This window comes from Struthio camelus, chromosome W, assembly GCF_040807025.1.
Source record: "Struthio camelus isolate bStrCam1 chromosome W, bStrCam1.hap1, whole genome shotgun sequence".
NCBI lineage: Eukaryota > Metazoa > Chordata > Aves > Struthioniformes > Struthionidae > Struthio > Struthio camelus.
Genome location: NC_090981.1, coordinates 22,861,883 through 22,885,798, shown reverse-complemented (window position 1 = coordinate 22,885,798; position 23,916 = coordinate 22,861,883). Strand labels below are relative to the sequence as shown.

At 37.7% G+C, this 23,916-nt stretch overlaps 1 protein-coding gene across 1 annotated transcript in view; it reads left to right on the top strand.

Moving 5' to 3' along the window:
- Positions 1-21,622, top strand: part of LOC138064308 (peroxisomal multifunctional enzyme type 2-like) — a 66,799-nt gene extending 45,177 nt beyond the window's left edge. The window contains exons 19-24 of the mRNA XM_068926187.1: positions 2,631-2,737; positions 3,043-3,129; positions 5,665-5,754; positions 8,432-8,570; positions 19,276-19,403; positions 21,199-21,622. Coding sequence (XP_068782288.1) covers positions 2,631-2,737; positions 3,043-3,129; positions 5,665-5,754; positions 8,432-8,570; positions 19,276-19,403; positions 21,199-21,288 — 641 coding nt within the window. The 3' untranslated portion in view covers positions 21,289-21,622. The remainder of the gene's footprint in view (positions 1-2,630; positions 2,738-3,042; positions 3,130-5,664; positions 5,755-8,431; positions 8,571-19,275; positions 19,404-21,198) is intronic.
- The last annotated feature ends 2,294 nt before the right edge of the window (positions 21,623-23,916 follow it).

Sequence of the window (23,916 nt, the reverse complement as noted above, 5' to 3'; positions counted from 1 at the left end):
ATAGTATAGTGTGATTACTCAAGAGCAGATAGTAATTTTATTTACTTAAGAAATTTTCTGCATATATATGCTATCATTGTAAACCATACATAAAAATATTGGTCTATATTTATAATTATGACAAGTTCTGCTTTTGCAATTTTTCAGTGATCTCTTTTTTTTAAGTATAGCGGTATCATCATATGACGTTCTCAGCAAGGGAATAAGAGCAGGCCTGTACTCCTTTATTCAAATCATGTTTGAAGTAGTTTCACAAAAGTTAATTTTTTTAATACATACTAATTCTTTAGTTAACTCTGTTTTGTGTAATTCTGCATAAATTGGTGTTAATAAACCATATTTCATTATAATTATTTATCAAGACATTTCCCCACTTTACTAAACGGTTCTGCTCATTTTGTTTCAATGATGGTTTTAGATAAACATTTAGATGGAAATGTCCAATTCCTCTTGGAAAAGCTGAAGGAGAAAAATCTGTTTATCATTTGAGACCTCAGTTTTTAAAATGAGGATAATCCTATAAAATCCTTATGAAAGTAGGCGAGTAGTGATTTTCTACATGCTCGTGTTATAAGAGCACTGGTACTTACACACAGTGGAAAAACAAAATTAACTCTGTAGATGAGCTGATCTCTTATCCTTTCTGAACAGAAAGCTACCATGCTGGATGTTGGAACCGTGTCAGTGTCCTACTCGTATGTCCATATTACAGGTTTAAAGGATCAGGAAAATGACTGCAGAGATCTTCAAGAAGTATTTTTCTAATGATAGAAAAACTTTCTTTGGACATATTCAAATCCTTTTTTTGTCTTCAAGCTCTGTAAATGTTTTAAATGACTGTGTGCACTAGAGCAAACACTTACCTTAATGCACTCGGGTCATTCCAAGATTATTGTTCTGTAGATAATGTTTATGAGGAAATATTATACAAAAGCATCTGTTTTTATTCCTGTGTCTTTATTCCTATAAGGATGCATTCCCAAGATGCTAAAAAGTGAAAACATTTATTTTGTTTGCATTTTAGTCTAGAGAAAAAGTAACTTGATTACTGTATGGATTTTTGTTTGTGGATGTACATTATTTTCATGAGGAAAGAACTGAGGAGAATAGGACTGAAGATATGAGTCTCTTGCTGAGCTCGGAAGAATGTGGTCATTCTTGGCTTTTGTGTTTAAAAGCTATGCTTTTAAAGAGCTAAAAGCTGCTGTAACTTTCTGTGCAAGAGAGATACCGAATACCAATATTGTTACAATAATGCCAGTAATCTGTGTTAAAATTAACTGTAAGGTACATCATTGCATTCAGAAATACTCGGTGTACAATGTGCAAAAAGGATATTAAGAAAATGTTATCAAAGTGTGCATATTCAGACATCCTAAAGGTAAGAATTGGCAGAATGGTCAGAGCAGGACACTTATTCCACAGACGGAAAACGGCCTCGTGCTCCTTTCAGCCTGTCTTTCTGTCACGTCTCTTCTCCTTACCTAATCGTTCACTCCTGCTAATCTTAGTCTTAGTCTTTGGACTCTGTCTTAGAATCCCCGTCTTACCCAGCATTGAGTCCTAGTAGTTTTTGTGTCTCCATCTTCAGGGTGGTTTCTTTTCCTTCAGCATCTTCTGATGCCAGATTTTTTTTCTCCTGTCTTGTCTTCTATTTTGTTCCAGCTGCTGTCCCCTGAGAACTTTTCACGCTATGTAGATGCTTTGAGGAGTTGTTTAGAGGTCAGGAAAAAACAGTTTCTGACAGCTGACAATTCTAGTGGCAGATGACTTCCAGGCTGAAGCCGCTATTTTTAAAGAATAGGCTGGACCTGCCTTGAATCCATGGTCTGTTGCAAGTGGTGGTCAATTATTGTTTGTGTACCAGGCTCAGAGCATCTTCAATACAAGCAACATCTTTAAAACTTAACCTGTTGCACTTTAGCAAATCTCAGACCAATTTTGAAAGGCTTATTTTGTCACACTTTGGCAGAAGGGAAAGGTTCGGCAGAATAGAAAGTTTATTCTCTGCCAAGGTTCAGCTCCTGCTCCAAAGCATGGAGGTACAAGGAAACATGACCAGAAAAAGTCGGTGTAACCAAGCATTGTGATTGTTGTTGTTGTTATGCTTGTTTGAAATATTTGCACTCTTCTGGGTTTTTTTTTTTCCCCCCAAGTTAATCCTGAAGCATGCACTTCCGATGAAAAGTTTTGGCAAGCATGACAGGGAGTGTCAAATAGCTTTAATATTGCCAGTTCTCAGCCATTACAATATCCTTTGCCCTTAGTAAGCATACATGCATGTAACTGTATCTGGTGTGTCTGTGCAGCTATACTAACAGAGACAATCTCCTTATTTTTCATTTTGTCACCTCTTCAGACAAGGACTAATTCTTCTTGTGTATCTTGGATACGATACGTAGTGCTGGAGTGCCAGTTCTCTGTGAACATGTTTCTGTGTCAAAGTAGAGGAAGCAATAAATGGTAACAAAGGCATTTTCAAGGGGATATTCCTTTTTCTGTTTCTTTAAACTTAACTTAAGGGAAAAAGTTATTGAAGGAAAAGATTATAAATAAAATGTGGGGATTCCTAGAAAGGACATGCAAACTCCTAATGTTAGAAACATTAAAATATTGCTTTTTAAAAACAGGATTTAAGAAGCCCATACTACATGGATTGTGCTCATTTGGGTTTGCTGCCAGACACGTTTTGAAGCACTTTGCAAATAACGATGTGACCAGATTTAAGGCAATTAAGGTCTGTAGGTTTATTCTTTGCAGTTAATTTTCTGGTTTTTGTGCCAAAAAATTCTGCAGTGTGGGAAAAGGCTTTTGGGTTGTCCTGTCTGCCACAGTTGCTTTTACTTTTTAATTGCTGTATCTAGTATATTTACTTAAATATTTATATATTTTGCAGTGCCAATTGACTTATTTTCTGTGTTATGTTTTTTTTTTTCCTGATTTCAGTACAGCTTATGCTTTTGAGCTTTGTGTGATACTTCAGTCATAAGTATAACAGATTCTCCTTCTCCTCTCACTTTTTATCGTTTTACTTTGTTTTAGGTTCGCTTTGCAAAACCAGTCTTTCCTGGGCAAACTTTAGAAACGGAAATGTGGAAGGAAGGAAATAGAATCCATTTTCAGACCAAGGTCAGAACTCAAATACTCACCATTGCTGGCTTTAGAGTAGGATATGTTAATTTAAAGAAAAAGATTATGGGTGTGAGGGGGAGGGAGAAAAGCAGCTCATTAACACACCAATGAAGAAGATTCTATAAAAAAAATTAAGCGAATGGACCTCAATAAGATTAAATATTCTTATTTAGTTTACAGTGTCACTAAGATTCCAGTAAAATAATAAAAATACATTTATATCCTTATATAGTCCTTCTGTTAAATAGTATCAGAGCTCATTGTTTTGTACCATTTTTTTTTGTGTTCACCACAGAAAAGCAAAAGGCTGGCATTTTTCAAGTCAGCATAGTTTGAGTGTAGTTTGTACTTGTTTGTCGCAATTCACTGTAACCATGTGCATGCTTTTTTTTTTTTTAACAAGTTTATTTAGCTTAACTCGACTTCTCATGGTTTGTTTATGCAAGTAAACTTCAAGTTAGCTTAAAGTGATTTAAACTTCAGTTGCATCTACACAGAAGGACTGACTTATCAGCAGAAATTTGATAGTAGCTGGATGTAATAATCACAATAAAACAGTCACAGTTTACTCTTCTAGAAATACAGTTTTTATACTACATGATTGACTCTACTCTCAGTGTTTTGTGGGGGATCCTGTAATCCAGTGCTACACACTGTAGGATACTTACTGGAAGCTAAGGAGAAGGTACTCCACATAGAGCCCAAAAAGAAATTCTCATCACTTTTGATTGTACTGTCCTGTCCTGTAACACTATTTTCTTAAACCGTGAGTTTGTTACATCGGTAACTGTGAATACACTTTGGCTCACTCCCGTACAATCCGCATGTCATTGGTGGATGGCCAAGGCTTTGCAACCTCATCTCTGTAAAAAATGCAACCAAAGCTGTTGATCAGTTAGCGCAGCAGCTGTGGTTGTTGCAGCTGCAGAGAGGTTTGGGCAGACAAAATCAAGTGAGGGAAATAACAACAAGGACATAGGATGGCTGTTTCCACAGGAATACAACTTTGCAGAATACGTGTTGACTGCTGGAGGTAAGTTCTGTCTGCAGACCAGAGGAGTGGTAGCAGCTGTAAAATTTCAGAATGACGATGCTTTCTTCTGACAGTGATGTAGCTACTGTGTACGAACTTCTCGTGTGAGATTACTAGTAGCCTAAACAAGACAGTTTGCTGCCTCAAATGAGCCTTGGAGATTACTGTACTGGAGATGCATAGGTGTGTTGAAAAGCTACTACTACTGTGTCCTGAGAGACTTCGAGCCTCCCAGATGCTTATTTTTAAAGGTTTGCATGTCTAAATTAACAGGCCTTTGAAATTTGTGAGCAGAATGGGATGCTCTGTTGTGTGCGAAGGCTTGGTTCGTTACTGTGCTTGCTTTAATCATAGCTAATAGGTAGAGTTTGCAGGGATTTTTGCTGCAGATCTTTTTAACAAGCTTCAGTGTGGAGTAATTATGAAGAGAAATTACAACTTTTAACAGGATTCTAGAAAGCCACAGTGTTTCAACAGCTACTCAAAGGAATTTTACGGGGTTCTTTAGTTAGTTTCAGATTAACCCAGACTACAATAAAGCCGTCTTTTTACTCACAACAAAGTCAGGTCAAATCAAATCAAAGGAATCCTTATAACTAGTATATGCATTTTGAAATCCATTTTCAATACTGTGTTAAGTTATGCATTGCAGTGGTGATGAGCTATTACACATGATTTGAATAATCTTTAGTATATAGTCTTTCTGCATCAATTTCACCTATGCAATAAGCTAAGCTATGATACTGGTTACTCTTTCTCTTCAGCTGTTATCCTGTTCACTGGCAATACACGTAGGGAGTCCTATTTCTTTCCTCATCTGTTCACTGTCGTAAGTCAGAATGGTTTTGTGAGTTTTTTTTCATCTGGTCTTGTTGTCAGAAAGGAAAGTATTGACTGTGTCCATCCTTTTTAAAGAGACATTGTCAAAATGAAACCCAGTCTTTTCTCTGACTTAAGTATTTAAAAAAATAAAACAGAAAGGAATTTGGGTATTTCCCCCTTTCTCCTTGCCATTTTTGTGGCCTTGCAATATTTAAAAAAAAAAAAAGAAAAAAGAAAAAAATTACAGTGCAACTTGCACTGTAAGACACCTAAAGATAGTGAAACTGTCTAGATGCACAGCTGCTGATTCCATATCTACATCAAGGAGATGCATTTTAGAACAATGTGTTTTTCTCAGAACTGTTTAAGTAACATTAACAGTCACTTATAATTCAGGAGGTAAATTTTCAGATAAATACTTTTTTTAAACCATTTTGTAAACAGAAATATCAACATCTTTTGGGAATAATTTGCCAAGAAGCAAACAATAATTTGACTTTTTGAGTTGTTTGTCAATGGCGTATGCTAACTTGACTCAAGACTAAAATGCATTCTTCCTCACCCTTTTTAGAGCTTTTATGCTTTCTCTTTTCTTGATCTGTGATTTTAAAAGGTTGCTTTTTGTTATGACTTTTTGCCAATAGGTTACCTCTTCAAATTTTTCTCCCCCACTACAGGTCAAAGAGACTGGAGAAATTGCTATTGCAGGGGGCTATGTGGATATAACATCATCCTTGGATAAGTCTTCTGCTTCGGAGCCTGTGAAGGTAGGTGGAAGCAATAGAAGCTTGAATTTGCAAAGCAGCATAATTAGACTTATTTTTTGTGAAAAACATGGGGAAAACGCTAGAATCATTTATTAGTCTTACTAGCAACAATTAGATAGATGTATCATTCAGAGATGTGAAAGCACAAGTCAATCAACTTTTAGAGGTTCATGGATCTGTTTGGTGGAAAAACACATTTCAGGGTATACGGAATGGTTGATGCAGTTCAAAGTGCTCGACTCCAATTGAAGCATGAGCAAGAGAATTGCTATGTGCGTCACCAAACAAGTGAGACGTGTATCAGAGAAGACCACAAGCTTGAGCACTTGCATGACTGAAATCAAAATCAGGCCCTGTAAACTTGAGACTGTACCTGTAAAACGAATATTTTGTTTTCCTTTAGTAACATTGGAGGTCAAATATGGTATAAGTTGTAAAAATGGGTGACCTTTATTTCTCAATTTTACTGTAGAGATGTGGTGAGAGGCAGGAAGGGGACAAAGAAAAGAAATGAAAAATGCAGTTTTGTCTTTGAAGCACCCAAAATGAATCAAAGGTTTGCTGTTTTATCTTGGGCTTTTTTTATCCTGCTGTACACAGGGACTATGACTAAAGGCTGGAAAGAGGCTTTGAAGGGTTTCAAAAATTGTTGGATCCATTTTGAAAGAAGGCTGTGAGTGCTATTTGTGTATGTGGTAGGACTGACGCATGATACAGGCCTTACACTATATATATTTAAAAAAATCCTCTGTGTATGTTTGTTAAGCCTGAAGTACTGGAGTTGCCATGAAAGACAGAATTGCGCATGCAGCACAGTGTCCTGGGTTCTTAAGGTGGTCTGTAGACATGGATGGACAACACATTGCCTTCATAAACTTCATCTTTTTGTGCCATGGACTCCTATCAATAAAGGGTGAAGATTTAATCCATTAAAGTTTATGAAATATTGGCATTCATATACAGCTTGTGATATATTCCTAGAAAATGCTTCTTTTCATTGGTTGCGTTAAGTCTTCTGACGTTCTGGAAAGCCATAGACTTTCTCTATTGTGGAAAGACAGCACAGGCAGCCTGTTCAAAAGCAATCCTCTGCCCACAGACTGAACAGTGGAGGGTGACTACCACATCTTTGGGTCTGCTGTGGAACCGGGTGGTTCTAGGAGTGTGATATGTCTCTGTAGTGACCTTTGTTTTCTCACCCTGTAGTTCTTGGCTTGTACAGCTGTCCTGCTTGAGCACATGGGACGGTTCCGGGGTGGGAGCTGCAGCTGAGCTGCTAGTGAAATCCTGTGGGGCTCGAGGCCTGTAGCGTGGACTTTTGATGAAAAAAAATCTGCTGTAAAAAGCTGCAGTTAGCAAGTCAAGCTATCCCGTTTGGAAACAGGAAAATTATTAATGTGCTGTATTTCAGCACTCTCAGAGTGCCAGCACTGTAACGGCCTCCAGGTGCCCCAAGGAATGATTGTAGGATTAGCCCTGCAGCTCTCCTGGCTAGGGTCAGTACAGACAGAGTGCTCTGAGCACGTTATTGCCACCTTTTGAACAGTTTTTTGTTGAGCACGTGTGCGTATGGTTTTCAGAGGCTTGTATCTTGGCTGTGTTTCAGTAGACTTTCTTAGAGGTGTGTAAAGTCATACCTCTTTTATTGGTGTGACCTGTTGCCAAATTTCCATTTAAGGTTCCAAAGTATGTAGGCAGTAGAACTTTTCAGTGAAATAATTATAGGGATTTTTTTAGTGTGGAGCAGAACAGTTTGTTTTTCTTCAAGCTTACTCTGAGAAATTAAGTTGTATTGGCTGAAATTTCTTGACTAGCTGAGGCGGGGATCCACCAGGGATGACTTTATCCTGAGTGAGTGAAGTCTGGCAAACTCAGAAGCCACAGGAAAACATGTTATATAACGGAAAATGTTGTCAGCCTTAACCATAGACGTGGCAAGACAGCAGTGTGAGGAGTGTTGCATCCTAGTATATGAGCAGGCACAGCAAAGCAGCTGCAAGTTGAGAGGGACATTTTTACTCCAGTTGTGGCTAGATGAGGAATATCACTGAAGCAGCTTCTTAAAGTGAGTGTAGCGTTTTATCCATTACAAATATTTGCTGAAGAAAAACGATAAAAGGCTTGCGAAATGTTATATGTTTGCAAAAGTTAAACATGTAAATGTAGTTAGTCGCAGTCTTAAATGATGAAAATACTGTGTTCGCACTGGAGTTCTGTCGGTGTTCATAGCACTGTCTATTTTGAAAGTTTTTCATGTCAAATTAAAGTAGCACACGGGTGAAAACATTTTGTGTTCTAAAAACTAACAAATGCCATTCATTCACCATGGAAAAAAGTGGCAATGCTTATCCTCCAAAAGGAGTAAAGGGCAATTTGTGAGCCCTTAAACAATTCTAATTATAAAGCATATCTTAAATTGCAGTGATAAATGACAAAAATAATAAAAGCAAGATATGAAATAGTTCTCAAGAGCGATTCCATGAAGCATTTTCTGCTTGAATGTACTCTTTAATGTGGACAATTGCTAGAGGTGATTATTTGCAGTGGAAGATGTCTCCATTGCATTCAATCATTCTGCAATAGACTCTTTCCTGGACGGTGCTTGAACTAGTAATCATATTTATTACTTTTTAACAGAGCTTTTTATTTCAAATTCTTTGTACTGTCTTTCTTTAAGACTGCAGGGCTGCAGAGTGACCTTGTGTTTGAAGAAATTGGTCGTCGCATTAAAGAGATTGGAAATGAGTTGGTAAAGAAAGTGAATGCTGTATTTCAATGGGACATCACTAAAGATGGAAAAACAGCAGTTCAGTGGAGTAAGTCATAGATTTTATTTTTATAACGCATGGTTGCACTTTTTAATGAAGTGAGATTATTTATATTCCTTTTAATTAAGCTGATAGCTTAAAGATAAGCACGAGGTACTAGGTGAATTTTCACTAAGGCTTAAAAATCTGAATGCATACTGAATGCACAAGTGAAGTTTTCGCAGCGAGGTCAGATAAAGTTCTAAAACAAGCTTTCTAAAAATGCACTTTTATAACTTACCTGTTTGGATGCAGCGGAAGACAAGCCATGCTCTAGAACTTCAGTGCATTTCTATTTGTTTTCCGGAATGGCTCTCTACTGCAGTTAGAAAAGCAGGCTAAATTAACAGGGACCACAAGGAACTCTGTGCTACAAGAACTAGTCCGCTGGTGATATATAAGCTAACTAATCTACACCAACTACATATTTATTTCTCCTACATCATTCTTGCATTATTCTTGTGACTTAAGTGAAAACATAACACAGCTTGTTTCCGTTCAGAATTTCTGAAATCAAAGTTCAATGAAGGTTTATGCTGCGTATCTATCCTTCAAGCAAGGACTGGGTTGATGCATAGAGGCCAAAGCCTGTAAAGGCAATAGGTAGAAGGGAAGGGTTTCCTGGTCAAGTGGATTATACAAGTATGTGAACCAGTTTGACTGGGCAAAACTACATCCTCATAAATTTTTTTCCTCCTTAAATTTTCCTTCTTCCCTCTTGTGCTCAGGTTCTAAGGACATGTATGTTTGCAAAAAAGCAAAGTCTACTTTCAAAATTGAATATATTTCAGTGTTTTTGGAGGGGTTTTTGGTTTTGTTTTTGAGGTATCCAGAATGGTCTAGTAGTGCAATGCAAAAAGGGAAATAACGTAGTCGGGTTGCAATTTGTAGGCCTTCACTTTTTTTGTAGAGAAATGAAATTCTTGGGGTAAAGTCTGTCATTTAAGATGCTTCATTGTAATAGGTCTTAATATTTGGATCCAGTCAGATTGCTTTTTGGGAGCTAAAGGACAAGTGGGCTGCTCTTTGGCAGGCTGACAGGAGAGACTGGCATGTTGGTAGTTCAGATCTAGTCTGTGCTGTGCTTTGTCCCATAAACTAAGGGTTTTTGTGTTTATGTTTTTTTGTTTTTTGTTTTTTTTTTAACTAGAGTTAAGTGTGTGCAAAGTCTTGTTCTCAGTGTATGGTTAGTTTGTTTAAAGAACTGCTCTTCCTCTTACAGAGCGGTTTAGAATCTTCTAATTTCAGTTTCTCTTTTCCTAATAGCAAATAACTGAGGTTTGGAATAACAAGGCTGCTTTTAGGGTTGGGGGAAGAATGTCATGTCTTCCCCCTAAGATTGCTCAAGATAGCTCTGCTCTACTTCTGTTGCGCAGCATGCCATTTTTGTGAGATAAGGGATGATTTCCGCTCAGATAGCAGTTAATCAGTGTTTTGAAAATGCCTATCTAGATTATGCAGGAGACTGAGTGCCTTTGAATCAAAATGAGAGTGGGTACATACTGCATAATTCAGCTCGCAAGATCTGCTCTTAAAAGTCAGTCTTCATCATTCCTCGCACCTCTGCAGTTTTTCACTTCTTCGTTCCCATAATTGAAATGAAGGATGTGCCTAGAACCTGGACAGAAGCCTTAGAAAGTCTGCTTTGTTAAAGGCTATATTAGAAATGTGTGGGATAAACTCTAAAACACTTGAAGGAGAGACTTCTGCTTGTTGAAGGGCCGCTGTGTGCGCTACGTCAGTCGCACCTTCTGTTTTATAGTAAGATGTGTTTTTTAGTAAGATGTTCAACACGTGAAAAAATATCAAAGTAAATAAATGCGAATTAAGTGATGGTCATGTTTATGGTAACAGGCAGAAAATTACATCATCTTCAAGATGGTTTGTAATGTTCTTTAGTTTTGAGACCGCTTTGTTTATGACTTAAATTCAAGATTGCATACATTCAAAGGATGGATGGACAAATTAAGAAAAATCTGATGGGGAATTTTGAAGACATGAACAAAATTTCTGGCTCAGGAAGACATTGAGTTGCAAACTGCTGAATGTGGGATAGGCACACTTGGAGGTTTAGACTTGAGCTGAAATGTGAATGGATGTTTACAAAGAGTAATGTTTGTCAATATATCCTGAGCAAGAGGATTACTGCTTGGAGTAAATCAAGAGACAGTCGAAACCTTTCCTGGTTTTCAAGCAGGGCTTGTTCTGTCTTCTGTTCACTAGTGAAGTGGTGGGAAGAAAGTAGTGCCTTCCTCTGGTAGGTATTGCCCTAACTGAAAGGTAATGAAGACTTGTAACTTTTGACTGTTCCCTTTGCTTCTCTTAAAATGAGCAACGTCTGGACTTTATGTGAATTTGGAACTACTTTAGCCCTGTGGGATGAGGGGTCTAATATCATCTTAAACATCTCCTGATGCTTACTAGTACTAAGGCACTGAAGCCAAACCTTTCCACTAACTTGGAAAGGTGACTGCCAATTTTAATACAATGTGGATCAATTCCTGCAAGCCCAGGCATCAAAAGAGTGAATAGTGCTTATGAATGACTCTAGTGTCTGTGGTGTCATAAACACGTGAGGCTGTGCCTAAATATGTACGTATCTAGGTGACGAGGAGGGTGCCTGTAGAAAACATGGCTTACTTTTTGCCTCAGGAAAACTGATGTGCCGGTACTCCCTGTTTTGCATATCAGTTTTCCGAAGAACTTTGCATGATCTTATAGTTTTCTGAATATTTGATGTCTGTCTTTGAAATTTTGAACAGTTCAAGAAAAAAACAGATTAGTCATCATTTTTCAGCCAAGGATGAAGAAAGCAAGAACTGGGCAATATTAAAAGCATTTTTAAAAATCTGTGAGCTTTTGAATCTGTGCTGTCTTCTATTATTTAAGTTCTCATAAAGGCATCAAATTCAGCTATCCTAAATTTCAGTAATTCCTTGGTGTAAAATAATTGTGTAAATTCACTGGCAAAGCGCTACCCGCTTGTGACGGCTGTAGTGTCAGCTCTAATTATATGGAATAGTAGCGCACTACCACCTCCGTCTAACATTTAACTCTAATAGATTTCTAATGACCCAGTATATCTGCATGATGGAATTCTTATTTTAGGGATTTTTTTTTATAAACACTATTCTGGTGAAAAAATAAAATAAAATAAAAATAAAAAAATAAAATAAAAAGGGAAGACCTTCCCGAAGCAAGCGCTCAAAAGCTGGTAAGCAATTGCTTACATTATGATTCAGTATTCAAGAGCATTGTCATATATTGTCTCTTCTGAAGGATGCTAGCCTAATCTATTTTGCATGGTAGATATGGACGAAGGCAGAAGTTTGTGACTTTGCTTTCAAAGACAGACTTGTAGTTAAGATCCTGCAAACATCAAGGCATTTCTGACAAATTTTTGTATGATGATCAGCAAGACTGTTGTAATGCACATAAAAAATGACAGCCAGCTTATGATATGTAGCGTTGACAATGCCATTTACTGACTTCAATGCTTGACTTTTTCTGTTAATAGAGTGGAAGCTTTTTGTACGTGAATAGAAGTTTTATACGCTGACAAATTACTTTTTGACTTAAAAGTTCAGGTGATAGTTAGATGCTGGCCTTGCTGCAGCTTCAATTTGATTAGTGTGTCTTTATTTTGACCAATTTCAAACCTGCCTCAAAATGTTGATGTTAGCTGACTTTGTCAGTAGAATTGTACTGCTCTGCCCTACATATAAATTTGGCTCAGTGGTTGTCTTCTGCCTATACTAATGTTAAATCAGTACCTTAAGCGTTATGCTGAATTTACTCTTCTAACAATTTAGAATTCTCTTTCTCTCCACTTTTAATAAAAGAAAATTGCTGTAATATAAACTAGATCCTATAACATAAGCAGTTGCAATAAAGCAAACAGGAAAATATGAAATTGAAATTGGTTTAGTTTACTTCCTTTGGATAAGTACTCCATACCATCCTGATTTATGTTCAAAATTCTTGACGTGTTATCACTGAAATAACTGAAACGTCAGCAGGTGGGTTGTGTGTGCGTGTGTTGTTTTTTTTTTTTTCCCCCCTCTTTTAAAGGTCTTGAGTTAATGTTAATTGTTTCATTATGTATCGCTTAAGGCCTCTCTTGCTAAGAGCCTGCCAGGCCTTTACAGGCAGTGTTTAGGTTTCTCTTGGGCTACCTGCTAGGTCTCTTTCCATTATTAAATTTAGTGCTGCCTTGTCTTTTAATCTTTTGACTTGTCACTTTTGCCCAGCTTTGTGCTGTTGTGAAAACTGCCACAATTGACAGCGCCAGAAACAATCTGGGCCCTGCAGCTCCTTGCTGTCTGTCGCGCTTGATGATTGTAGCTGCAGCATCTGCAGCCAGCGTCCTTGAGCTTGGGAACTGCCGAGGAGGCTGAGAGGGAAGCACAGGACAGAAGGCAGCAGTGTTAAGTACTGCTGGGGAACTGTTTTCTCACGCTGCCATTTTGGTGTTTTCTAAACTTCCAGGAGTCAAAAGGATTTTTTTTTAATTTATGTTTATTTTTAGTGTTTTGTTTTAAATCTAACTAACTGATCTTTGTTCTATGCAATAAGTGAAGATTTTCATATATTTATTACTTTTAAATTAAACAGGATTTGGGAACTGGATTTAGCTGTTCTCATTGCAGAGAGACTTCTTAATAGCACTAATATTAGTAACGTTTGTCTGTTTAATTAGCCGTGACCTTTAGTTTTATGTAAAACCATGAAGGTTCAGAACCTCAACTGTCTTGCATTTGGGATGTGAAATTTTGGCCAGGTCATTCACTGACCGAACAATGATAAACTGTGGCCATTGACAACTGATCTAACATCGTGAGAGTTTTTCTCTACAAGAGCAAACTGTTCTAATTTAAGAGGATGCTGAAAATGTAGATACCGCAATATGGATTTTGATGGTATCCTAACTGAAGGAATAAGCTTAGCTGTACTGGAGCTTTTTACAACAATTTTTTTTTCTTTTTAAATAACAGAGTTCTTAATAGAGTCCCCTAGCTTTGACTTCTTGAGTTACTTTCACTAAAGCGTGCCTTCTTTTCTCTCCTGAAATTTCATTACTGTACAGCTGCTTTTAGGTTTTTAATAGTTATAAAATACTTATCTCTGCAAAGAGTTAAGCTCCATCATTGCAATTTCTGCTTCTATAGAGAAAAGACATTGCCATTGAGATTTATTAAGTGATAGCTAATGGTTCTCCAGAACAGTTTACCCATCTGTTGCTTTTCACCCTGTTTCTGAAGGAACCGCTGAAGGCAGAAGATACTATTCCTCTCCAAGTCTCAGGAAAATAAAACTTTTTGTAGGAGAACCGGGAAGAAATCATCATGTGCAGTCGAAGGTGAACATCTCACTGAATTTACTAGGAAACTGCTTAGTAGTTTATGATGTGATGTGACTCCAGGCAGTGAAGGATGGGTGATATTTTGTTAAATTTGTTTTGAGGATGAATCTCGTATTGCAATTAGCTATCCTCTGTGAAGCAGAATAAAGAAAAAAATGCCTGACCCTTTGTTAGTCCTCTCCTTAACTTGGCACGGTAGTCTTAGAACGCAAAAGCAAAACCTGCGTGCCAAATTCTGGATTTTAAGGCTGCATGCTTTGGAAGGGCAATGTCTAGCATTTTAGCCTGGGTATATGCGATTGCTTTGACCTCTTATTTTATCTCTGCCCGGAGCATCTTATTCAGGATAATAATTAATGTGTCTGATTGCTGCAATTAACACTTTTGTGTATGAATAAAAATAAAGTTTGGAGGGTGGCCACTGCTTCATCCACTGAAATTGCTTGATTCTGTTTTTCTGTCAGGTATCTAGTGCTTAAATTTTCAATTTTTGACAAGCTAGTTGATGACTTAAAATTTGAGTTTCATTTAAGTTGTGTTGCCGCACACAATACTGAGGAGTGCCACGTCCATATGTGAAATCTATTTTTGTACGGAGTTAATCAGTTCCATGAATAGCTGGGGGAGAAGCTGTCTCTAAGTTTGGTTTTTGTAGCACTCTCGGGAGCAAAGAACCATCTGTAGCTGGCACGGGCACACGTGAGACACCTTTAAGCTGCCTGAGAGTTATCACTGGCGAGAGAGCTGTAGTAACAGCATGTGAGATCATTGTCAGGCTGTTACCCAGGTCACCAACTGACCAAGGAACTATTTTGAGTTTAAGCGCTAAGATAGCTACACTGGCACCAACTCATCAAGCTGGTGGGGGAAATGGCAGTGCAAGTATACAAATTGCTGCGACTAGATGGCAGCTCTAACCGTGGAGACGTGAGACTTTAGGAGACTTATGTCAAGCTCATTTCCTGCTATAGCAGAGAACTGTGTTGGACAGCTCTATCTCATGAAGGTACGTCTTAGAAGAACTCACTGTTTTTGGTCTTTGATCAATTTGGAAAGTCCTGATATCCAGGAAATGTTCATTGTGGGTTTGTAACCGTTGTCTGTGTGCCAACGCTATCTTTTCGTTTCCGTTCCCTTCTGAATAATTTAGAGTGGATGAATATCAGGAGGTGAAAAAAGCTATCTTGTAAGCTGCTAGGCCTTTGTCTTGCAAAAACAGTAACTTTCTGAGGGTAGTCATCCATTCTCTGTAATGAGAGAAGTTACGTTCCTTCTTCAAAATACCAACGTGTGCCATGTTTTGAATTCTTCTTTGTCAAGTATAATTGACCAGAACGGAATAAAGAATCGCAGTAGGTCTTATCTGTGAATCAAGCTTCAGGATTCCTTTTCCTTCTGGTAATTTCTCTGGTTTTGGTCTTTTGTTGTTGTTTGTGGGTTGTTTTTGTTTTGACTGTTTGCATTAGTGATGCCATAACTTATCTTCAACAAGGCTTAACAGCAGCAAAGAATGTTCAAGGAAAAGGAGAAGGTCCTTCATGTTTTGAAGAATAGAAAGCAGTGGATATCACATTGTCGTCTTTTGGTGGCTGCTCTGTGTTTTGTTTTGTGTTTTTCTTAGCAAAACTCTGCTACTACTTTGTAAATAGAATGAAGGGAAAGTTGAAATTTAAATACTGACTTAAATTATTTAATTCAGATTATTTAAATAATAAGTAAGTATTTCAAAATCCTAGGTTGCTCCTCTTTTTGAAATTTCTATTAAGTTTTAATTTGAGATGTGGTAAAGATGTGATTAAGTGTAGCAATTATAGCTATAGTACTATGATTATGTAGTGTTTATACTTGTGCTGGAGTATATGCTTATGTGTATGTTTATACTTGTGCTTGGAGAGATTACAATTAGTTGTAGATGTGGATTGCTGAGCAATGCTCTTGAGATGTGGATGGCTAATGGAGAAGGAGAAGAGGGCTTGTAACAACAATGTTAAGTGTGTATTATATTCAAAGTAAAGTCTAGAGGTTGTTAAAACTTACCTGAGTCACTACACCTTTTTAGTTCTAACTTTATGCCTCCTAAACTTTACAATGCTGAGACTGATTTATCACTCTAGTCTTCAGTTGTCTGATATACATCAAGGCTGTTTTTTCTAGCCAGTGCTTAACAGAGGAGGAGAATAGGATCTGCTGTGCCTTGGGAGATGCTCTGTCAGGCTTTCAGGATCTGGGTTCCCTCCTGGAAGAGGCCAGGAAAGGACAACCCCCCCCCCCCCCCCCCAAAAAAAAAAAAAAATGCACGTAGAATGAAGCACAAGAAGATACTCATGCTTTTTCAGTTTCTGAAGTCTAGAAGTAATTAAAAATAAATAATGAAGAACTTGAAGCATCCTAGAAGTGCACAAGTGTTTTTATGCCTTCATACATACGCGGGCTTGTTAAGTAGTGCCATTCGTGTGGCTCAGAAGGGGCTCATTTAGGCTACATTGATACGGGTACATAACACTGCTAGCATTTGAGTGTAGAGGTATGTTTTAAGAATTCTTTGCGAGTTAAGTGTGGTTGGCTTAACCTGAGGAGCTGGTAACCATTGCATTTAATGACTTGATGGATTTTTTTAAAATTAATTAATTTATTTATTTTTAAGTAGTCTGTACCTGTATAGCCTAGTGGAACGTGTTTAAAGGCTTACTTATGATGTTAAATTATGTAGTAGGTGTTCTGGATCATAAAGGATTATACACAGCTCCTACCCACCAACACAGAACGTATAAGGAAGGCTTTTGTGGCCCTAATGCCATGTGAATGTTTTTTGGCTTTTTATTCTTTAACAAATGTTCATCACAGGAACACTGTGAACCTGCACAACAAAAATGTGTAAGGACTTTGGTATTCTCAGCATATATGCAGTTGAAGCTAATCTGGAGGAAAAGGTGGAACTGGTCTCATGTTTTATTTTACTAGCTGTGAAGAGTACAAAAATAAAACAAAAATTTATAAGTGAAATTATTTTGAAAAATTCAACAAAGTCTATAGTGTTACCTGTGTCTATTTGTAACTTGGATGCTGACATCTTAAATGCTGATATACTGTAGCCCTTTTGTAATACATACCCATTATGTTCTTCTGGGTGATCGGTAATTTTTGTTTTCTCCTTTTCTTATCATGTCAAGTTAGTGATTATCTGTTAAACTTGTCCCTGAAATGATAATTTAACCTTAGTATCTGTTAAAACCAAGCGACTAATAACAATCCAGTACGTCACTTCTCACAGAGCGTCATTATACACTTGATTCCTGTTTCCGTTCTGTTGTAACTGTATAAATACTTTTTAGAACAGATTTCAGAAACTGAAAGACTTAACTGCTTTGAACAAGCAAAAGCTATTCCTGATCTGCCCAGTTCACCTCAACTTTTCAGGAAAATGGTTTGGAAAAGGACTGCACGTGAAACAGTTTATGAAGAAATTGGTCTCCACAGTCAAGCAAGTGGAGATTAAATTTTGACAGCTAAGGGAAACTGACTGTCTTAGTATTGGCTAGGCAGCAATGGTTCAGAAACATCCGCCTGAGTAATGATTTTGCTTTGTACTTAAAAGGGGCGGGGGCGGAAGTGTGTGAAGGGAAAGATTGGGAATTTGCAAACTCCGAGAGCGAGTTGACAGAGCATATCCTGTCAAAATATTCTTCTAAACAAATGACACAGTACCTGACAGGGTTAACCTTATGACAGATTGTTTTGGCAGGGCAGTTGGTGTGGGGAAGTAAGACTCTGAAGCTGCAGACGCTCTGAAGAACTTTTGGCCTTCTAGAAGAGAGGGACAGGTAGTGGGCAAAGGCTTTTAAGCTCCCCTTTACCTCAAGCAGAGCAGGCTATATTACCCATGGGGCAAAGCAGGGAAAATGCAACAGCACATTTTACCACCAACATATTTTGCTGCTTTGAATATAGGATGCTATTTTGAAACCTTGAAACTTTATTACTAACTTTAAAAATTCAGCAGTAGTTGCACTAATTAATATCCTTTGAACCTTAACTATTGTGCAGGTATTGTGTTTTTGGTTTTTTTGTTTTGTTTTCCTTCAATCTACGAAAGAACTTTCAAATGAACTCTGGGGTTGTTTTTTGAACTTTTCTGTTTCTGAAATTAACTGCTAAGTTCTTACTATTAAAAATAAATAAATAAAACCTTAGTTGGGATTTGTATGTTTGTGTGTGCATGTTTTAGGTGTAACCAGGAAACTGAGATTGTACTGAAGACTTTCTGATGATCTGATTAATTTCTTTTCCTTTGAGAGGTGTTTCAGTGTTGAGCAGTTTTCTTTGTTTTTCTTTAAGCAGATATTTTCCTGCCATAGTTTCCCCCCCAACACTGAAGTTCCCATCCAACTGCTCACAGTCTTTGCCAGTACCACTTATGTTCAGCTGTATTAATGGCTGTGGAATTATTGGATCCCATGTGCATAGGACCATGGTAAAACAAGAAAGTAATAAGACGTCCTGTGCTTGTGTGTCTCTTAGCCTTGCTTGCTGTGTTCAGCTCCACATAAAAAGTGGGCCTTATGGAGAAAGCAACGTCTGATTTTTCTATATGAATATCAGATATCAGCGTAACTATTTAAGAGGACACTAGAAAAGTGTGAGCAGTTAGGAAATATATACTGTTGTCTTCTGCGAAGACAAATGTCTGAGGTACAGAAACATGAATGATTTGAGTAGGATAAATGAGCGGATTCCAGCCTGTCGTCCTGTAACAGTTACATCTTGGTTAATGCATTGGAGAAGGGTAGTACAGTGCTAATGTCTCTGAGCTTTGTGTCCATTCATAAAAATAAAAGGACAGGATTTTCCAGGTTATGTAGGGATTGCTATAAGAGCTATGCAGCTTGTGACTGAAATGTGGATTAGTTAATGATTGTATTTTCAAGTCTCTCTTCTGGCCTATTTTGCTTCCTCTAAAAATAAAAAAATAAAATAAAGCCCACGTTTTCTTTACAGCCACTATCCAAAAAGGTGCAGTTTGAAATTTGGGCATATTACTATCTAATTGCTTAAATCCTAACATTTAGGATGTGAACCTCTGTTACTATCTCTGTCACTGTTACCTCTGTTACTACTCTTACTAGAACAGTACAGGAATCATTTGGGTTTTTTTTTCCCCCTGTTATAATCTCAATTATTTTGTTTCATTAAAGAAGAAGAAGAAAAAAACACTTTTTTCCCAAGTGGCTGTTAGTAAGAAAGTTATGGTTAGACTGGACATTTCATAATAATAGATAAGAAAAGTAGTGTTGCTCTAGACAGATTTATTTCAAAATAAAGATGAAATTTTCCATCTTTGCTGCTTCTTCTCAGCAATTGACTTGAAGAATGGTTCTGGAGAAGTCTATCAAGGACCTGCAAGAAGTTCTGCTGATACCATCTTCACTCTCTCGGACCAGGATTTCATGGACGTGGTTCAACAGAAGACCAACCCCCAAAAGGTAAAACTTTTACATCACAGACGTATTCGTTTGCATAGGGAAACAGCATTTGTTTTAATTCAGGCTGCGGCTTCATGACTATTAGCATTCTGAAGTCTGCAACACTGGATGTTTTGACAGCCCTAACCAGATTTGGATTGGGTGTAGGCGCATCGTTAAACCTTGCATTGAATTAATCAGAGCATGTGATAAGGAATTTATGTCATCTTATGCTAGGTGTGCCAAGACAACCACTACAAAATTAGATTGTTTGTTTGTTTGTTTTCTGGTGCTTCAGAATACCTGATTTGCAGGGTTAGGATTTGTCAGTTTTAACACTCGGGCTATTTTAATTGGTTACCTTACAGGATGTTGATACCTGTTGCAGTGCTCTGATTTTACTGCTACTGTAGTAAAGAAAAATCTCAGATGATGTGTAGATGCAGGTCCACTGAAAATGGGCAAAATTCACCCAAATTAGGCAGATTTTTAAGGGAAAGGAAGATTTAAGTGTGATATGTCTGCACTTCAGGATCTTGAGATAATCAACTGCTCTGAAACTACTAATTTTACTTTAAAAAAAAAAAAAAAAGTCTCACATGAAAGTAAATTCAGCTGTCAGAAACTGAATATATCAGCTTATAGACTCAAACTTGAGTAAATGAAAACTTTAATTAGCTCATCGTATATCAGACACTTCCCTTGCTTTGATCAGAGCAGAAGTTTAAGGATTGTTGAAGACTTTGAATTTAAAATTAGAGACTAACGATGTTGGTGAATGCTTGTTAGGAGTCCTGCATACTATGAGAATAAAATCCTTTGTGACCTTCTGTATATGGCGGGCATAAGGCATAAACAAGCAAGATGTTGACATGTAAGCTTTAGAACGCTAAAGGACAGTGATGCAATTCAGGCACGTTATCTGTTCTTAGTATTAGCACTTCCTTTGAGTTTCTGTGAAGTTCTTCATCTAAAGAAGCTCAAAGCATCTAAAGAAGCTCAAATTCTGTTCTGCTGGCTCTCTCTATTCCTTATTTGAATATATTTCAAGTTAATGGAACCATGCAAAAGCACATTGTTTCAGAACTTTCAAAGAGCTTTCAAACTGCAAAGCCACAGCAAAGCAAAGCTAGTTTAAAAAAAAGAAAACTGAACTAGATTGAAGCAGGGGTTGCACTACAGACAATAAAATGTAATATACCAGCATTTTAGTGATGAATTTTGGTTGACTTGTGATTTTTGCAAGCACAACACAATCTGTTTTCTGTGTTGTTATGGTTTTGCATGTTGGAATGTGCTATGTGTAAAGTCAGTGCATTCCCTTTGAATATGTGTATATGTTTATGGTGTGAGTTCCTGATTGGATTTGTTAGGAGTTTGAGCAAATAATATCCTTTTTGCTTGATACATGGATTTCTGTGGGGTAGGATGGGGAGAACCGGGAGCCTTATTTCTGTGTATCTGCTGACTTTTGTTACCAGCTTCTGTGGAGAAGTTTGGCTTTTAACAGAAATGCTCTGGGCTGTATTTAGAAACGGAGTTCACTGAAGGGTAGTGGTCTTGTTTTTCACTCCAGAGTGGTAGGCTTGCCCTTGCAGATGTAATTCTGGAAGCTGTTAAAATGCAGCTCACACTGTTTTCTGTTAATAACCAATATCTAATGGACTTTGCTCACTGAAGTCTTTCCCGTAAGTGATGAACAGCTATGCTTTTCTTTGGCTTCTTGTTTGGCTCTAGTAATCCTTTGGATTGTGGGTAAATAGTTGAACGCTTTTTTTCTTTTTTTTCTCCTTTCTCCCTCCTGTGCTTCTTGTAGGCGTTCTTTTCTGGTAAACTAAAAGTGAAGGGGAACATCATGCTGAGCCAGAAGTTGGAAACGATCCTGAAGGATTATGCCAAACTCTGAACTGCTTGATCATCTGCCACAGTAGTCAAGAACTTCAGAAGACAGAAACTTCAGTTAGTTCAGAACCAATGCTTGAAACTTGATGAAGATTCCTTACTATCGATGTGCTCATACACTGTACTACTAATATATAAGCTGTTCTAATTGTTGCAAGCACAAAATTATGACATGAACTTAACCATAAATGTTGTCCCTTCTTTGTTTCTCAGCAACAGTGTAGAATCTTACTTTTCCCATATCATATCTTTATCTACATAAAATGTATGTAGTTCTTAAAAAGATGCATATATTTCTATATTAATTCTAAAGAAAATTAAACCACTACATCTCTTTATCTCTTTCTTTGTGTTTGTCAGTCTTAATTTATGTTGCCTTAGTTAGACTTTCTAATTGCTATGATTTTAGCTGGCTTATTTTTGAAATTAGGATATTATTTTTTTTATCTTAAGCTCTCATGATCCCATTCAAGCAACTGGAAGATGGAAGACAGTTTCTTTTATTTTAAATCTTTTCATTATGTATTTTTTCTTCTGTAGAGGAAGAAAACTCTGGAACTTTTGCACTGCCCACCTTATTTAGACAGTCTCAAACATGAAACTTACTCTTATTACATGGAAATCCAATGAGGCTTTTTGAGATGGCTCCTTTATTGTTTTGGTTAGGTGCTTTTCACACTGAACTCTGAAAGCTTTGTGGAAAAGAACTTTTGCAAGCACAATTTGTTAGAAAATTGCTAAAGTCCTGTAGAAGAGGCTTTTTAAGAGAGTTTATCTGTTGTATTTATGTATGTAATGTTACTTTTTTTTATTCATTTTAATCTGTGATTCATTTTAATCTGTAACATTAGTAAGCAAAGATTTGTGACTGTTAACTCATAACTGTAGAGTCCAAGGCTTAGCTGACATGACAAGATGACAAGCGAGAGTAGCTAGCAGAGCAGCTGAGAGAGTCTCTGTGCTGCTTATGGCACACGTTTCTATAAACTGCATGTTTGCCATCAGTATCACTAATGCTTCCTGCCCCTAAAAACCCAGTTCTGGGTGAAGAAAAGGTTTCCCGCCCCTCCCCGGGGACCAGACTCAACCATTTGCTTTTTGCTGCTGTTCTAACTCTGCAATGACTTTTTCTCTGTCTGATGTAGTAGGAATTAGCTGACGAGGTCAGTAAATGTTATGTTGAAAGGGCAGGGTGAGGAAAAGCAGCAAGAATTACTACTTTATGGGAAGTTTTTTCAGCCAAAAGATAATAGATTTCTGAAGGGGTGTCACTGTAGCCAAATTCCTCTTCTTGTAGATTCATTCTCATGAAGGCCAGAATCATGGCAGCAGCAGCAGGTATAACTGCGAGTGAATTCCTGATTTCGTACCTGTGGGCAGAACAAAGATAGCAACTGTGACTATATGTGGGGTGTTTTTTTTTTTTTCTTTTTGAAGAAAATACGCTCTTACGGGCGGGCCGCTGGTCACATGAATACCTTGAGTTTTAGCTTAATCAATGCGATCAACCTTTTTCTGTGTTTGGTGGGTTTTTTTAGTCCATTTGGAATAGTCTAATGTTTATACCTTTTGAAGATTTTAGGACACTTCTGGCTTGTTTCCTAGATGAGAGCATCACTGCCCTGCCTGAGTTGACCATAGTCATTAAGGAGCCCAGTGGGGCTGCAGATGAGTTTGACAGCTTGAGGACAGACGCCTTCCATTGCAGGCTGTAGTACTGAGTCAAGTTCTCCACAGATTTCTTTCTTCTCAGCTGTACCATCAGCTGTGCTTTGATTCAGCCATAGGACTATAAAACTGAGGCATGTCTCAACAAGATTGTATCTTATAAATTACACCATGGAAAACTGCAGACCAAGTGTGATGTCCATCATCTCAAGGAGGCTATCCGGTGCTAATAACTGAAGAAATGCCCATTAAGCACTGCTCTACAAGGAGTAGAAAGACAGCTAGTAAGCCTTTTTCTTTTTCTTTTTTTTTTTTCTTTTCCCTCTTTCCGTTGGAAGTGAGCGGAAGAAATATTCAAGCAGGGAAGCTGATACTGACAAAGCCTGTTGCTGTTGGATAGATTGAAGAAGATGATCTGTTGACTAAGTAAGTTTAAGGGAGAGGGAAAGAATTGCACAAGAGCCCTGTGAAATGTTAGGTACTTTTGTGATGATTTCTATCCAGCACAGTTTCTGTTGGATACAAAATCCTTCTAAGGTTAAACTGAAGTGGTATCTCCAGTACTGGCCTTAATTAAAAACACACTAGGTTACACCCAAAAGTTCCATTGGTATCTAAAACATACATCCTAGACCTTAGCCTGACTTTAGCTTTTTCCCCCAGCATGACTTGGTCATAGGTGTACCTGGATGGAACAGAAAGTCCTCTCTATTTCTACTGCAAAGGTAGAAGTAGTAGTAGTTTTTTCTCCTAATGGAGGCGTATTGAACACACCTCTCAGTATGCTAGTGTTCTTGGTTTTCTAGGGCCACCGTTCAGGTGTTTAATTCTTTCATCTGCTTTGTGGCCTGAATAGCTGCTCTTAATGCTATTGGCGTGTTGGCGTCCTCTGAAGGTGTGTGCCTGCAGAATGTTCCCTCACTTTAACTAGGAACTTTCCCAGTTACTGCTGGTACAAAACCCA